At 40.5% G+C, this 18,076-nt stretch overlaps 1 protein-coding gene across 1 annotated transcript in view; it reads left to right on the forward strand.

Moving 5' to 3' along the window:
- Nucleotides 1-9,915: 9,915 nt before the first annotated feature.
- Nucleotides 9,916-18,076, forward strand: part of SMC3 (structural maintenance of chromosomes 3) — a 28,498-nt gene continuing 20,337 nt past the window's right edge. The window contains exons 1-7 of the mRNA XM_016212144.2: nucleotides 9,916-10,054; nucleotides 11,023-11,098; nucleotides 13,165-13,203; nucleotides 14,933-15,000; nucleotides 16,747-16,818; nucleotides 17,181-17,260; nucleotides 17,507-17,585. Of these exons, the coding sequence (XP_016067630.1) occupies nucleotides 10,040-10,054; nucleotides 11,023-11,098; nucleotides 13,165-13,203; nucleotides 14,933-15,000; nucleotides 16,747-16,818; nucleotides 17,181-17,260; nucleotides 17,507-17,585 (429 nt within the window). The 5' untranslated portion in view covers nucleotides 9,916-10,039. The remainder of the gene's footprint in view (nucleotides 10,055-11,022; nucleotides 11,099-13,164; nucleotides 13,204-14,932; nucleotides 15,001-16,746; nucleotides 16,819-17,180; nucleotides 17,261-17,506; nucleotides 17,586-18,076) is intronic.

The following is an 18,076-nucleotide window of genomic DNA, read 5'->3' on the forward strand; positions in this document are numbered from 1 at the left end:
TAAAAGGTGAAAGGATTAAGGGGAAAAAGAAAAACCTCACAGAGCCCAGACAGTGTGGTTCAGTGGTTGAGCATGGACGTATGAACCAGGAGGTCACGGTTTGATTCTCCGTCAAGGCACATGCCCGGGTTTCAGGCTGGATCCCCAGTAAGGGGTGTGCAGAAGGTGGTGATCAATGACTCTCATCATTGATGTTTCTCTCTGCCCCTCCCTTCCTCCCTCCGAAATCAATACAAACATATTTTTTTAAAAAACAAACAAACCTCATACACCCAGAAAAAAAAAAAAAATCCTATGGCATCCTTGTCACCTGTTCATTCTCTTTGGCATCCAGTACAAGACCTAGCTCACAGCAGACATTCAGCAAGTCGTATATTTTCGAATGAATGAATGAATGAATGAATGAATGAATGAATGAATGAATGAATGAATATCAGAAAGAGCAGAACGCTGATCCCAGGGAGGCAGTCGATAGTTGTTCTTTGTCACATCCCCTTTAGTCATTTCAGATAACAGGACAGACATGGTGCCGGTCTTCAGAAAATACTAACAGTTTGCTCAGTGCTCTGCCACTTGGGCAATGTTTGACCTAAGAGGAGGGAGAAGGCAGCTGCTGGCAGGGACAGTGACCTGGCTGACTTCCTGGAACCGCGGATACATTCTATATTGACTGAATGTCTTCCCCAGCCACGCACCATGCTAAGTGGTTCGGAAACAGTCCATTTAGGCACGCTCCTCTCCTTTCAACTTGCACGATGGAAACTGAGCATTTATCTCTCAGTGCCCTGCCTGGGTGAACTCATGCTGGAGGATCACCCAGCTTCTGGTGTTTACAGAAGCCACAGCTTATTTTAAATGACCCACTGGAAGTTAGAGTGAAGGAGGCTGGGCAGGAAACCAGGCAGGGAAGCCAGAGCGTGCCAGCATGGGTCCTGGGCCTTGACCCTCCAGTTCCTCCAGCCCTAATTGTGTCTGGAGGGACCAATTTATTCTAAGTAATCAACAAAAGTGGGAATAATGGAACAGGAAATGAATGTATTCGTTTATAAGGCAATTCCTTGAGTCCAGCAGCAGTATAGTTCTCTCTCCCGAGGATAAGGCAAGCCAAGGCTACTACAGAAGCAGAAGGTTGCTCAGAACAGAAAGAGCTCAGAGGGACCTGGGCATTCTTTAAAGGGAGGCAAGTGATGTAGAAAAAGGGTGACCTTAGAATCAGAAGGATTTGTGGCTTGAAATTGTGATTCCAGCACTTATTATCTATGTGACCTTGAGTAAGTTACTTAAAGCCTCTGTGTCAGTTTCTCTGTAAGTATAATGGGCACACCACCACCTAACTCATACTGTTTTAAAATGTAAATGAGATAATATATGGGAAGATCCGGGCACAAACTAGGTATCTCCAAGTGGTCACTTCCTTTGAACTATGTTTTATAGATAACTTCCATTTGCAAGCAAATGCATATTAATTATTGACCATGGAAAATATTATTAAACCACAAGTAAAAACATTAATGCCCTCCCCCTAATTCTATAATCCAGAAGGAATTGTTGGTAGCACTGTAATATTTGTCCTTCCAGGCTTTTTATATATTATTATTTTTTAAAGCAAAAATGGAATCCTACTCCCATGTGGTCTTACGCCTGCTCTTTTCACTTATGAGTATTAGCATCATCTCATGTCTTTAAATGGTCTTCTACAGCATCATTTTTTAAAAGAAAAAATGTGGCATAGTGTCCTGCCATCTGGCCATACCATCATTTATTTAACAAATCTCATATTGTTGACATTTTCACCATTATAAACCATGCTGAAGTGAGCATCTTTTATTACTACCCCTGAAGAAGAATTGTTGGTCTGTACTGACAAACAGCCTTCCCAAACCTCCTTTACAGTTTATGAGCCCGTCTGCCAAGTCCAGCAATGTCAGTGATCTTGATGGCAGGTGAACCCTAGGTTTCATCATTTTTTTTTCTCTCTCCAGCAGTCGTAACCGGATCACTTTCTCTCCTCCACTCTAGAAATAGTTCTGTCCAAATACATAAATTTGGTCTTCCAGCCTCACAAGGTCTTTTCTGCCATCTTGTTCTGGAAACACAACCTCTATTACCTCCTGCCAATTTTTCATCACAGCCACCGAGTGTTGTCTCACAGAGGAACCGTGATAATTAGTTAGATGACTGCTTATCTGCTATTGGCTACAAGTCTCAAATCTCATCAGCCTTGTTCACAAATCTCCCCTAGGGTGAGTTCTTTCCTGAGGAGATTGCCACAGTTAGCTAATATCATCATTTTCTGTTGACACTCCTGGTTTCCACTTCCGAGCGAGGCTCTGGCTTTGTCTCTAAAGGCAGGGGTGGGGAGGAGGGCATTTTATCAAAGCTGAAAGTAGCAAATTGGGTTCCTGGGATAAATAGCAGGAAACGAGGGTTCAGATCAAAGGCGGGGCACCCCTGGGGGGAAGGGGAATGGAGAGAGCAGGGGCTCCTGCTCACACATGCATTCCTTGTCTCTGGCCCCACGTCGCTCCAACCTCTGCTTCTATCATCATAGCTGCGTCTCTGACTCTCCTGCCTCCTTCCCCTTCAAGGACCCCTGTGATTACATTGGGCTCCCCCAAATAATTCAGGATAATCTCCCCATCTCAAAATTCTTAGCTTAATCACATTGGTGAAGTGCCTTTTGCCATGTAAGGCCACACAGACATAGGTTTGGGGGATTAGGACTTGGACATATTTGGGGTCATTATTCTGACCCCTCGCCTAGGCAAACCACTCTCCCTTCCTGGCCTGGTTTTCTCACCTGCAAACTGTGAGTCTTCAGCAAAAAGCTCTCCAGGGCCCCTTCTAGGTTTGGCTGGTGGTAATATTTTAAAATGTGAAATGTAGGACTGAGGTATAGGAACTGCACTGGATTTCTCCTGAGATTCCCTAATTCTTCCTCTGGGGCTCTGACCTCTTCCCTGAATGCTACTGATGTCATTTGTACTCATTTGTGTGGATTTGTCCAAACAATAGAAACGTGAGGTTTCTATTGTTTGGACAAGTGTGTACAGGGCGCTTATTACGGGGAGTGGTAACCCCTATTTTATAGAGGCTCAGAGAGGTTGAGTAACTTGCACAAGATCACAGAACAGCAGGGCTGAGGTCAAACCTTGGCTGTCTGACTGTAAATCCTATACTATTAACCATTGGGGGCCCAGCCTCTCCTCCAAACCCTTCAACCACAGTCATAAGCCATTGCTTAAGTCTCTTCTAGTCTGTGAGCAATTCAAGAGCAGGAGCCTTGTCTAATTCTGTGAACCCTAGCTTTGGTATTAGCCTGACACACAAATAAATGAAAAATGAATGAATGAATGAATGAATGAATGAATGAATGAATGAATGAGTGAATATGGGCATTACTACTTATCTACCTGAGGCTCTCTTGTAGATCAGCGCCATGGTTGCAGGACATAATATTAAACCTTTATGGGACACTTCAAAAGGGTGTGATCCTCATGCCAGCACCATAAGGCAGGTGCTCCTATTATTCTCATTTTACAGGCAAGTAAACTGCAGCAGAAAAAGGTAAGTGACTTGCCCAAGGTCAAGAACTGGATTTGAGCTGCGATCTGTTTGACTTTCATGTTTGTATCATGAAGGTCAGCATGAATTTCCTGAGGCCTGCATGTTTAAAGTTGGGATCCCCCTAGCCAGGTAGCTCAGCTGGGCAGCGCATCGTCCCAGTGCGCCAAGGTTGAGGGTTTGATTCCCCGTCAGGGCACATACAAGAATCAACCAGTGAATGCATAAATAAGTGGCACAGCGACTGATGTTTATCTATCTCCCTTCCTCTCTCTCTCAAATCAATAGATAAAATTTTACAAATAATAATAAAGCCAGGACTAAGGATGACTCCAGACAACCAAAAAGAAAACAAAGGAACATTTTATTGGGCAACTATTACAGGGCAGGGCCTTGGTGCCAGGTCCTCAGAACAACTTTAATGTCCCTTTTCACAAATGAGGAGCTTACATGAAGTTTCTAAAGTCTACTGGTAGCTCCAGGACTCAAAACTAGGTCTAACTCCCAAATTCATGATTTTTCCACTGTTGGTAGGCTGCTGGGCCTCAGTTCTGTCATCCATAGAATGAAGGAGTTAGGTGAGGTGATCTCTGAGCTCCAGTTCTGCTTATTTATAAAAAGGCAGCATTAATTGTGGGCTGATTGCATGCCAGGCACTGTGCTAAGAACTTCACATGTGTTACCTCCTAATTTCATCTTCACAGCACCCTCTGAGGTGCTCCTATTATTATTTCCACTTTAGAAACGGTGAAACTGGGGCTCAGACATACAGGTATTGTTCAAGGTTACACGGCTACCATGAGGCCCAGCCTGAGTTTTGACTGAGGCTTGTTTGATTCTCAAGCCAAACTCTTACCCATACCCTCCGCTGCCTCCAGCGGTCTCAGACAGCCTTTGGAGTGAGAACATCCTGTGTCCCTACAGGATCGGAACAAGGCTGGAGTAGACGTGGGATGAGTTCCTCAATGCGTGGGCCCTTCTTCCTTTGGATTTCAAAGACTCACTTCAGTGAAGTTCTATTGGAGTCAAAAGGTGACATCCTTCCGTGGACAATTAGGCAAGGCTCAGAGTCCAGCCCTGGTACCTCAAGGGCTTGGCTAATTTCCCTGATCTTGTTGTCAAGGCAACCCTGGTTGGCTCTGTGACTCTGCAGTTTCTCTCCCTCTTGCTTCCTTGTCTCCCTATCTTTTCAAGACAACACATGTGAGATGGCAGGTCCAAGTGGCCCACTTGTCAATGTTCAAAGACAATGCTGACCTGAAATGAAAAGTCTCCAGGATCTTCAGGGCCTCAAACAGAAAGAAATATATTCTCTAAACATTCTGAAAGCAGAAGCTGTCTGTCTCATTCACAGCTGTGCCCCAGAGTCTTACAAGGTGCCTAGAACAAAGCAGGTACTCAGTAAATGTTGAATGGATGAACTGAGCTGTGAGAAGGAGCTCCCTAAAGTTATCAGCCAGAAAACGGGGGTAGAATGACGAGCTCAGATTTCTAGTAGTCCCCCAGAAAAAAGTACACGTGTGTGTATATGTGTGTGTGCCGTGTGCCCCAAAGTAAAGCTCAAGAACCCTTGTGATATGCTGGCCAGGGTCTCCACTTTTCCTCTCTGCATCTTGCGATCTGGAGTTGTTAGTGTACATGGTTCCTGCACAGCCCACCTGGGAGTTCTGGCCTTAAGAATCTCTCCTTTCTCTCCCTCTCCCTCTCTCCTTCTCTCTCTCTCAAATACACATAATATGAAATTCACCATCTTCTAACCATTTAAAAATGTACAGTTCAGTAGTGTTATGTATATTCACGTTGTCATGCAACCAGTCTCCAGAACCCTGTTCATTTTGCAAAACTGACTCTTTAGCCTGTGTTGTCCCACTTTCAACGACCACCTTGCATTTTAGCTACAAATACATAGATAATGGGTTTTGAACTCTTTAGTGAGTCTTAATGTGGTACAGGTCAGTATCGGTGTTCAATAAATGTCCACTTTTGGATCTTGCTCTGTTTTATTTTTTCCTGCGTGCTTCAATCTCTTGGTTTAAGAGCGACTTTGGCTTTACTATGCACCTGACAATTATCCCTACTTCTTGTCTGCCCTCTCGTGGGAAAGATGAAGAAGTGAAACTCAGAACAATGTTCACCTTTTCTGCTGGAATAAAGTGGCCCCTTTTTTTCCTAGCTCACTGGTCTTCACACCATCCAAAATTGTGATCGATCCAAAGTTGGCAGTTTATCTTCACCTTATAGAAGTTGACATTATAACAGTAGTGAATGACCAATTTTCAAATTTTTTTAAATCTGTTGCAAACCAATCCATTTGTAAAATATTATAAAAATGAATCCTTAAAACTGAAACTCATGAACACAAACAGCAGTGTGGTGGTTGCATACCAATAAATATAATCAGAACAAACATAACAGGAAATAACTGCAAAATCTGTGTTGTTCATTGAATGTACATATTACAGGTGATTAATACAGAGAATTGCTACTATTCTTATAATTTTGTTATTCTTCAATCATAACTAAACATAAAAAACCCTAAGTAAAATGTAGTGTTTCCTCACTTCGAATGAACACCATGTATATGACCATTAAGGGTATGTAATAGACAGATGCACGTTTGTGGCTTGTTTGCCCATCTAATCCAGGCAGAACAGCACAGAATGCTCCTCAGCAGGTACCATGCACGTAGAAACTGCTTCTGTCTTGTTTTAATACGAGTTCTAGCGGAAAAGCCCGCCTCCCAGAGGTTTGTTGATGGAATGGAAGGAGAAATTTTAAAGCAATTTCAGGAAGCTCAGGATTTTCATGGTTTTTTTTGTATCCAAAATGAAGCAACTCAAATTTTCAAAGTTCATCTTCAGTTCTCCATCAATATTGCCTGCCTACCAATTTACCCTGTAAGGTTATATAAAGCAAATCATCTTTCAGTGAAAGCAATGGTTTCTGGACCTGTGCATTTGCCATGCACGGATCTTCTTTTGATGGAAATAACATGTAAACAATCCTGTAAAATCTGTAAGGCATTGGCCGTACTGTTTCGCAGATGTGCAATATCAAGAAGCATGTTATCACAATCTATGGAAAGTCTGTTCTTCTAAAGCTTCTAACTTCCACTTTTGGCTCTTTGATCTTACCTACCATTGAAGAGCAGATTGCATTCTTTCCTTGCTTAGAAGTAGAAAGATGATTTAAAAATGCCAAAAATATCACTCAAATAAGCAAGTCTTTTGTCCAAATCACACTGTTAAAAGGTTGTGACCTTGTAAAGGTGGGTGGGTGTTTTGTTTTTTTTACTTTCTAGGAATGCTTAAAGTTCCTTTCAGATTCAGACATTCCTAATAGAACTTTCTCCTTCAGTAGGCATCGTATCTCGGCATGCAACAACAGTTGTTTACAGTCGGCTTTCCGGTTATCACCTAAGAAAAAGAAGCATCTCAAATTTAATACATGACTTCTTGCATCATTCACAATTTTTTCTATGTAGCTAGAGAGATACTGTTTAGTTCAGCTAACATTTTTCCATTGCAGAATTTTCTTAAAGAAGGAAGCAGTGTGTTGATTTACATTCTCATGCAACATCTTTAATTTGGGAAATAGCTTCAGAATGGTTTTCTGTCAGTGCAGCTGCCCCGTTAGAGAGCATTGCTGCACCTGCCTTAAACTCAAACCATATTCCTTGGCAGCGTAAACAGCTCAGAGCTAGTTGTGTTTGGCATCCATGAAGCTGAAACAATTTTTCCTCATATCTTCAGCATGTTCACGTTGCATATTATACCAAAGTAATTGTCATGTGAGCAGTATGTGAGCATTCAGCAACCCCTGAGGCTGAGATGAAATCGTCGCGTGGCCTACACTTACCTCTCATTAACTACTATTCTATATTTACTTCCGTTCTTTCGTTTGATGTAAAATTCACATGTAACGAAATGCAAAATTCTTAAGCGAATAGTCAGAATTTTGATAAATGCATAAACCTTGGAACCCAAATCCCTATAAAAAACGTTACCATCACCTCCCAGAAAATTCCTTTATGTTCCTTCCCAGTTCCCTCTCATCCTTCCTGAAACAATCACTTATCTGATTTTTTTCCATCATAGATTTGTTTCTGTCCTAGAATGTCATATACACAGATATATACAGTGTGTACTCATTTGGAATACATACATTTGTATATCTGTAAGATTCACCAGTATAATATTTTTGAGACTCATTTATGTCATTGCATGTATCAGTAGTCAATGTAAAGATATACCTCAATTTATTGATTGAGTCATCTGTTGATAGATATTTGGGTTGTTTCCAGTTTGGGACCATTGTAAATAAAGCTGTTATGAACATTCATGTACAAGTCATTGGGGACATATGTGTTCATCTTGGGCTTAGGTCATAGGGTAGATGTATATTTAGTTTTACGAGAAAGAAAATTCTTTGCAAAGTGGTTGTATCACGTTATACTTCTATCACAATCGTATATGAGTTTCAGTTCCTCCAAGACCTTGCCAAGACTTAGTGTTGTCAGTATTTTTAATTTCAGGCATTTTGATGGGTGTTTAGTGGTATAAAAACAAATCTTAAGTGTGCTGAGTTTTTAAATGTTGAGAGATTTCACGGTCTTTAGAATTGCCTCTTTGGAAAGGCACCAAACAGCTAAAAATATATGGTAAAAGTATAAAATGTGGAGTTGCTTTTGAGAAAAGTGAATGAAGTATTGTTTGCATGTTTGTTTTTTAGCACACCTCCCCCCACCAAAAAAATCAGATGATACAATGTCTGTGTTAAATGGGTTTTAAGTCAATAATTACTTTTTTCTAGCTGAGTTTCAACCTGAAAAAAGAAATTTAACTTTGGCCTTAACTGGTTTGGCTCCGTGGTTAGTGTCCTGGGTTTGATTACCGCCAAGGGCATGTGCATCGGTTGCAGGCTCCATCCCTGGCCCCTGTCTGGGGCATGTGTGGGAGGCAACCTATTGATGTGTGTCTCACATCCATGTTTCTCTCTCTCTCTCTGAAAAAAAAAAAAAAAGAAAAGAAATTTAACTTTGGACTACAGGCCAAGGAACTGGAGAATCTTGGGCCTGTTTATTATTCACAGAAAGTAGAAATAACCTAAATGTCCCTCATCTGATGGATAAACAAAAATGTGGTCTATGCATATAATGAAATAGGACTCAGCAATAAAAAAGGGCGCCAATACATGCTACAGGAGGTACTGACACATGCTCTTAAGAACAGGCACAGCCGCCCTGGCCGGTGTGGCTCAGTGGGCTGAGCCCCGTCCCTGGATTCAAACCCTGTCGGGGCGCGTGCCCTGGCTGCGCGCTGCGCCTCCAGCAGGGGGCGTGCGGGGCAGGCCTGGACGGGGGCTTAAGGACTCTGCCAGCACCAAAGGGCGCTAACAGGGGTTAAGTTAGGGGGCCATTAAAAAGAGTTCCATCTGGAAATTATTAGGCTGAACTGCCCCCAGCGACAGGCAAGGGCGGGGAGAGTAAGGACGAAATGACTTGTGTGGCCCAGAGATCTAATTTCCAATCAAGTAATGCCCCCCCCCAGGAGGGTATCGATCATAGCCACCTATTTGTTGCAACTGTTCAAGTCTGTCTAGATTTATGGCAAATGGCCGAGCACTAACAGCTCCCGCGGTGTTAATCATCGTGTTATTAAAACAAATCTTCGCGCATCAAGTCCCCGCCCGGGCTGTCCTGAGAGTGGCTGGTCCGGAGCTTATAAAAGTCCCGAGAGAGAAGCATGGAGCTGCGAGGCTTCGGCGCACTGCATTCCAGGGGGCCACGGCGTTCCGTGGGCTCACTGCGTGGGCTCACTGCGTGGGTTCACTCCGCGGGTTCATCCCGTGGGTTCATTCTGTGGGTTCATCCCGCGGGTTCACTCTGTGGGTTCACTCCGTGGGTTCATCCCGCGGGTTCACTCCGCGGGTTCACTCCGTGGGTTCATCCCGTGGGTTCGCGGACGACGCCCGCCACAGGTCCGCATTTTTAAACAGCCCGAGACCACGTGGCCGCCGGCCCGCGCTGCTACTGGCCCTCGGGCTCCGCTCGGCTTTGGCGCCCAAGCTTCCCCCCTTGTGGACGCAACCATTGTCGCCGCGCTCGGAGGGAACACGGGCCAACGCCACGATCAAGGCCCTTGTGAACGACGCTTCCGACTACGTCTCAGGGAAGCTTCAGCTACAAATAGAAAACGAAGAATCGAATTAAATCCACCAAAGGACGCGGTGGAAGCTGCCTTTTTCAGAAAAGAAATAGCGGACCCGAACCTGTCTCCCCCTACGCTTCGTTGGGAAAACGAGGGTGGTTCCGTCGGAGGCGCGGACTCCGCCTCCCCGGGCGACGCCATTTTGTTTGGCTGGCGGGAGTGAGAGGCGCTTAGGGGGAGGGGTCCCGTCGGCGCCTCACCTGACCCGCGGCCGCGCTGTTCTTTCCCGAGGGGCAGCCCTTCTCCCCGGCTGGGGTCGCGGAACCATGTACATAAAGCAGGTGAGGCCTGTGCGTCCCTCCCCCGCTCACGGGCCCGTGAGGACCGCTCCTTGAGGCGGGGGTGTCGCGGCACGACCTGCGGCCTCTCACCTCTCGCCGCCGAGCGGACCCGGGCTGGATGGGGGCTGGGGGAGGGGAGAGGCCCCGCCCCGGGAGCGCGGGGATCGCTGAGCTTGGGGGCGCCCGTCTGCGGCCCGGGCCTCTGCAGGGTGCTGGTGTGAAGGAGGAAGGACCTCCGAGAGGTGCGGAGGGGCCGGCGGGGCGGGCCCCGTGGAGAGATCGGGCCTTCCCGGGTGGGCCGGGGACGGCGTGGTCCCGAGCGGGGAACCCGGCGCGGGCCTTTCGCGGGGGCGGGTGTGGAGATGCGCGTCCCCGGCCGGGGGGCGCCCCTGGGGGCGCAGGCTGGGGTGTCGGCTTACCCGAGGGCCCTTTTCCCCCCGACTGCCCGCACTTCCCTCTGGCAGGACGCGCTGCGCCTCCTCATTGTTTACTGCTGTCAAAATGCGCTTCCCGCGCTCGAGTCGGCGGAGCCGGGCGGGCCCGCGGCCCTTGGGGGAAGCGTCGCTGTTGGAAATGCGGGGCTCTGAGCGCTCCTTTCCTGCGGCGGCTGCTCTTTTGGGCCGTCCCGCGTTTCCCCGGGAGTCGCGAGAGCTGTCGGCCTACTTGATACTTTTCCCCCGGCCCCGTAATGTTTAGCAAGCCTTATACGGTGTACTTGATTTGAGGCCTCCCTTGACAGGTGGTAACTCCTTAAGAAAAAAGAAAACACTGGCCGTGGTTACCGATCAACGGGCTGTGTGTTCTTGCACGGTTTTTGATCACCACTTTCCGAAGTGAATTTTTCCTACGTGGAATTGACAGTTTTCATCTTGCACTAAATGAGAAACCAGAAAGTGCAAAAGGGAATGTTTAGAAGTTATTTCTTTGTGTGTGTTCTGAAAAATATCTCTCTTTTACTGGTTTATTAGGTTATTATCCAGGGTTTTCGGAGTTACAGAGATCAGACAATTGTAGATCCCTTCAGTTCAAAACATAATGTTATTGGTAAGTGCTCGTGGTTTATGAGATCAGGTTTCTGTCCATACAGCCATTTAAATTTGGCCTGTGTCTAGGCTTAAGGAGATAAGAATTATCTTTGAATATACATGAATGTATGTGTGTTTTTTCTATGTGACATAACTTCTTTGTCTTCTGTCTGCACTGATGAATTGCTTATTTTACACATTTGAAGTACTTGAGTAAGACAGTCATATGTTACTTTACTTGGGTACAGTCCCGTCCTGTGTGTGTTTTAGTAGCTTTAAGTTTATAGCGAATGGCACTAAATTCAGTGTTTGAGCAATTCTGTTCTCAATATGTCATTTTCTAATTAAAATGCTTACTGTTGCCTTGTTTCAAAGATGACCATTCTTTATTCACGAATTAGGTTGTTCTGACCCCTCATAACCCCGGCACGTGCCCTGAGCGGGAATCGAACCTTGATCTCCTGGATCACAGGTCGATGCTCCACCGCTGAGCCACGCCGGTGGGGCGATAATGTTCCATTTTGCTGCTGGAGCCAGCAGAAGTGTTTCTTGATGCTCTGAATTTTTAAAGGATAGATGTCAGTTATGTAAACCATGAAACATTACCTCAGACTTCAGTGTGTACTTTCTAAGAACAGGGATGTTCTCTTACATAATCACAGTACGTTTATCAGCTTCAGTAAGTTGAACATCAATGCAGTAATCTGCTGTTCATTTTCCAGTTACATTGATTGACCCAGAAATGTTCTTTATAGCATTTTGCCGCCTTCAGTAAAGGATCTAATTTAGGATCAGGTATTGCATTTAGTTGTCATGTCTCTTTAGGCTCCTTTAATGTGGGTCATTTCTACAGCATCTCTTTGTCTTTTGTAACATTGTTTTTGAAAAATATTATATAAATAATGTGTCATCTACCTCTTCTTCATGTTACTTTTGATCACCCAGTCAAGGTAGTATCCAGTTTTTCCACTGTATAGTTAGTGTTTTTCCTTTGCAACTAATAAATAATATGGAATGATGAGGTATTTTTGGAACATGGAAATATGGTGCTCTTTATCAGAATTTCTCCCTACATTTTGTGTGCATTAATAATTCTTGCATTTTTTCTGATGGTTACAAAATGATGATTTTTTTTTTCCCACTTCCAGCATTCCTTTCACATTTACCAGTCGTTCCCATTTAACTGTTTATCTTTTTATTATCAGTATGGACTCATGGATTATTCCCCCCAGCACTAATTTCTAATTCATCTAATTATTTTGGTATTCATGTTGTCCTAGATTTAGCCAGTGGAAGCCACCTCAGGCTGGCTTCTGTGTCTTTTATATGCCTCTTTTTAAAAGCACTTCATTACTTTCTGGCATAACAAAAGTGATCTCTTTAGGATTTACATTGCATTAAAGGTGATAACTTTGGGGCAAAATTGTTCAGCATATCTTGGTCAAGATTAAGACTCTTAATGAAAATTTTGCTAAACAAAACTCAAATGAGTTCATTAAATTAGAAACATTTGATACCCTTTTTTGTATAGGATTGCTTATTTCTGAATATGGGTAGTAAAAACAATGCCCTACAGTTGTCTATACTTTTGTGAGTCTGTGAAACTACATTATATATAGGGCTGATTATAAATAGTTGAACATGCAAATAGTTTGAGAATTTAAAATGATTCTTTAAGTATTTAAATGTTAGCAATATGTGAATCTTTAAATTGTTAAATACTTTATTATATACAATTAAAATAGAATTACTGTCCATTGTAATGATTATAAATTATGAAAGCCAGGTAGTATATTTAGTTATTTTTATTAATTTTAACCTATTAGGAAAGAGCAAAAGAATCAACAATAAAATGAATTTCTTTAAGGAAACAAATATCTGAAGTCTATACAAAAATTGCACTCATTTGGTGATTAAAGCTGTTTTGTTTATTGATTTCTTTTGTTCACTGTTCTGTTGTGTTTAATATCAAATATTAAGATGTTATGCTAGAAACTTGGATTTATAAATTTTCTAATATTTTCATTAAATTTTTAATCTTATTGGTTTTTATACAAATAACATGTACTTTTTGAAATTTTATAGTGGGCAGAAATGGATCTGGAAAAAGTAACTTTTTTTATGGTAGGTATTGTTTTTTGAATTCTAAATATATTAAGACCTAGGTATCTTAAGATAGTTTATTTGAAAAATTGGTCTTCTGAGATTATTCCTGCATGAAACTCAAGAAATACTTCATACAGTGTTGTAGATTAGAGAGCTAAGTGTGTAAGGATCTGAGTTCTACTGTATATCTAGTCATTAATGAGATGTGTGAGACTGGGCAAAACACTTAACCTTTCAAATTACTTTTTTCACCTTAAGAACAGAGATATTTGCCCTGCCTATCTTAAATGGGTTGTGAGAATCACATCAGATAATATGTATGGAAGTTCTTTTTAAACTTGAGTGAAGTATATAAATGTCAATGCACATGTGTTTATATATGTGTATATATATGTAAATATATATAAATGCAGTAGAAGAGTTAATATTGATTTTGGAAAATGGCTTATCTTTCTGTTTCATCTTTTTAAAAATGTTTTCTAAGCCAATTATTTTTATAAAGGATGGAGGGTATAGTATAAAAACTTCGTAGACTCAACAGACTTGTCAGTTTGAAGGTAATAAATAGAGCTCTGAAAATTATCTTTAAAGATAAAATGCATTTTAGTATAGTAACGACTGAAATCTTCTGGGGAGAAAAATCTTGTTAACAGAATTGGACTGTGCAAGAAGTGAGTTGAAAAAATTTTGAACCTCTTAGTTGAGTAGTGCTTGAGGAAAAGGGGGGTTTAGAAGAGGAAAGGTTCTATCCTATGCTTATAAATCTAAAGGGTACTCTATATCCTATCAGTGGTTGTAATTTGGGGATAGTAAGAGAGTGGCTTGGAATGGAAGTGAATATTTCATAATCTGCCGGGGGATGAGCGCAGTTTTGAATTCATTTCTCTCTCATCCCCCAAGGTGATTATAAAAGACAGCCTGTCCTCACCTTCATCCCCATTCACACACACACACTCACTCTTAGAATGTAAAAGGTCTTTTGGGTGGATGGAACAGAACAGCTGGGTAAAGACTTCCATTTCTAGGTCAGGGTGGTCCAGTTAAGCCCTCTACATTGCAGTAGGAGTGGCTCCTTTTTACTGAAGATAAGGGCATTGCAAGCAGTTGAGTAGAAGATGGGAATCTAAAATATTTACACATATATATATATATTTTTAATTGGTTTTTAGAGAGAGAGGAAGGGAGAGAAACATCAGCGTGAGAGCAAAACATCAATTGGCTGCCTCCTGTGCTCAGCAATCTTTCAGTGCACGGGACCACACCCAGCCAACTGAACCACACCAGCCAGGGCATTTCCCTATATTTTTACTTAGTTCTATTTCTTTTGACAAAGTATCCAATTAAGGATATTGTAGGACTATATCCTATTTTGTTAATAATTTATATCATTTATATCTAGTGGGTAAAAACAAATATAGTGTTAACAAGTCAGTGAATACTTTGATTAAGAGGTAGACGTTAGTTCTGCTTGTCTTTTCCTGTACCTTTGTATTTTCTTTTTATTTTCTTACCATAAATGTTTCAGTGAAAGCTTCTTAATATTTTTCTTATATCATCATTTTCTTGCTGATTAGTCTGAAGTACAGGTAAATTTTTGCATTATTTTTGTTTATATGAAATAAGTAATCCACTTTATCTGCATTGTTCATTACGTGATACACTGTATTCTATGAAGACATGGGAAATTATTATTAAGGCATAAATTCTTTTTTAGACTGGACTAATAGTTATGTTTTTGTATTTCTAGCAATTCAATTTGTTCTCAGTGATGAGTTTAGTCACCTTCGACCGGAACAGCGATTGGCTTTATTGCATGTAAGTGACGCTACTTTAAGACATTATTGGTATTATAGTTGGTCCTTGAACAACTGAAGAGACAGTGGCATCCGCTGCCTTCAGTAGAAAATCTGCATGTAACTACAGTCAGCCCTCCAAATATGCAGATTCCCAACCACCAACAGATCCTTAAACAACATGGGTTTGAACTGTGCAAATCAACTTAAAATACCCGAGTATAAGTGGACCCTTACAGTTCAAACCTGTCTTGTTCAAGGCTCATCTGTATGTATTTTTATTTATTTTTTTAATCCTCCCTGATTTTAGAGAGAGAAACATTGATGTAAGGAACATCAGCCAGCCACCTCCCGAATGAATGTGCCCTGACCGGGATTGATCCTGCAACCTTTCAGTGCACTGGATGATGCTCCAGCCAGCTGAGCCACACCAGCCAGGGCAGCTGTATATATTTTTAAAAATGCATTGTCAATCCTGATAAATCATTTGCTCAAGTTTCAGATCCTTTGTGAATAGGATATGGTCTCTTAAGTATGTTATTCTGCTGTAAAATTTAGTCTGCTGTATTAACACAGGAAAAAGCCCTAATTTTTATATAATGATAAGAAAATTGTAGGATTTGCCAAAGACGGGTATGTCTTCCACATAAATATAAATTTCTTTATTAAGGGTATTGTCTGGTAAGACTCGAGAAGGTTTTCTGAGGAGAAAAAAGAGTTTGAGATTGGGGATGAGGAACTCTTAGACTCAGAACCAGAAGTTAAATGGGAGCATGGAGAAGCAACCATTGCAAACTAAGCAACATATAATTTGTTACTATTTTTAGCCATATTTTTACTTAAATGGTAATATTTTCTAATATGAAAGAAGTATATGTAAAGAGAATTATTATAATTTTTCATTAGATTATTATGAATAATGAACTAAAGTAATTTTAGGATAAAAAATTATAAAAACTATAATAAAATAGTATAATTTATCTTTTTGGTTTGAGTATGGCTTATAATTAATTTAAAGACCAGAAAGGAAGATTCCTCCGTATACCTCAATAATGTCTCTCTCACCTAGGAAGGTGTTTGTTTTTTAACTATTATCTCTCTGCTCTCTCCCCCCATTTGAATTTTCAGCTAGGTAATCAGGACTAATTCCTTATAGAAAAATCTTTGTTTAGGTTTCTCAGGTTGGCATTAAAAAAACAATCTTTTTAGATATTCTACATTGTGTTGAACATAACACATTGTATTGAACATAATACCAGTGTCCAGAATGTGGAAATTACCTGCATTTGGTATGTAAGTGATTGGGTCATAAAATTGGTCTAAATGTGACACATTAAATTAAATATGTGTATTTTTAGCAGATTTAAAACTACATAGACTGTCTCAAATTAAATGTTTAAAAACCAGAGTTCCACTAATTATATGATTTGTTAGTGTTTATTTCCACCATTAAGATGAGTCTATAAAAGAAATGCCTCAAAATGTTTTAGATATTAGTAAATAGGTAAAATTTAGTGTCTGGGGTCTTGTGCTCTAATAAGGACCTAACATTGACATCTCTTACATTATCATTCAGAATGGTTGAAAAATATCATCATCATCATCCTAATCCAGTGTCTTTGCTGTTTTGGCAAGAGATTCTGTATACTAGTCTGGAAGGAATTTTTGTGCATTGAATCAGGCTTATTACCCTGCACTAAACTTGAAATGTGTTTAAAGAATTTGATAGTACCACTTAAATTAAAAATTTATCTATCTCATGTTTTAGGAGGGGACTGGCCCTCGTGTTATTTCTGCTTTTGTGGAGATTATTTTTGACAATTCAGACAACCGGCTGCCAGTGAGTAACTGCTTTTTCTTTTTAGTAATGTTGAGAATTTTACTGTTGCAGCTGATGATTTTTTCATGCTTTAAAACATTGATTTATAGCTTTATGTAAGCTATTATAATTTAGTTTATGCAAAAATAGACAGTTTACGTACTAATTTTGTCTTAAAATTATAATGAACATTCTTATAAATGGAACGTGCAAGCTGTTGTGAAAAAATGTCTTTATCATAAGAATTGAGTATAGCATATCTTTGGTGAGATTGAAATTTCATAATAATTGTTATGGTTAGGGACTCTAAAATGACCTTATTAACTAAAAAGTTTTTCACTTTTAGTATCGAATTAACTTTGGGCTTTTACTTTTTTTCTTAGATTGATAAAGAGGAAGTTTCACTTCGAAGAGTTATTGGTGCCAAAAAGGATCAATATTTCTTAGACAAGAAAATGGTCACGTAAGCATTTTTCTTTACATTTGTAATTTCTTTACAACAGAGTAAAAGTCTTCTTTTACTTGCCTTATATATGAGGTATATTTGTCTCATGTTCAACAAATCAGAAGATTCTCTGAGGCTGGTACAACAGATGGTTTAATGACTGTTCTGTACTCCCTCACGCTTTTTAACCTGAAAGTCAGTGTATTCATTTTTCGGTTATTGTTGGATTGTTATTAATCTGAATTTTTTAATCTTTATCAACAGGAAAAATGATGTGATGAATCTCCTTGAAAGTGCTGGTTTTTCTCGAAGTAATCCTTATTATATTGTTAAACAAGGAAAGGTAAAAAAATTGTATGTCCTTTTTAAATAGAATTTGCTTTCTGAGTATATTTATTGAATGATAAATTGGCTTATTTATTCTAGTGGTTAAGTTGAAACGAAAATGTGCCTTATGTCTTGTTTTCATTGGTTTATTTTGTATTGAAGTTAGTTTTACCTTTTATGTGGCCATAAAATACAAAGTAACCCTTTGCATAATGGGATGGAAGTATTTCAGCAGAGTTGTTTAAGTAGATCATTTTTCCTTAGTGACCTGTATTACTCACAAAGGTGCATTGTACTAGAAGACATTTTTGGTTTGTGGAAGTCATGATAATTATAAATTATGAATATTGTAGAAATATTATAAAAATCACATTTGAAAAAATTACTTCCTAAAATTAATTTTCTGTTACTCAGTGTATCACAGAATTAAAATGCTAAAAGCTTACATTACCAGAAATCCACCATATTCTTTTCCTTATAGAGATTGTATTCTTTATAGTTTTTAGT

The sequence above is a fragment of the Miniopterus natalensis genome, chromosome 14 (genome assembly GCF_054644295.1).
Source record: "Miniopterus natalensis isolate mMinNat1 chromosome 14, mMinNat1.hap1, whole genome shotgun sequence".
In the NCBI taxonomy this organism is placed as follows: Eukaryota; Metazoa; Chordata; class Mammalia; order Chiroptera; family Miniopteridae; genus Miniopterus; species Miniopterus natalensis.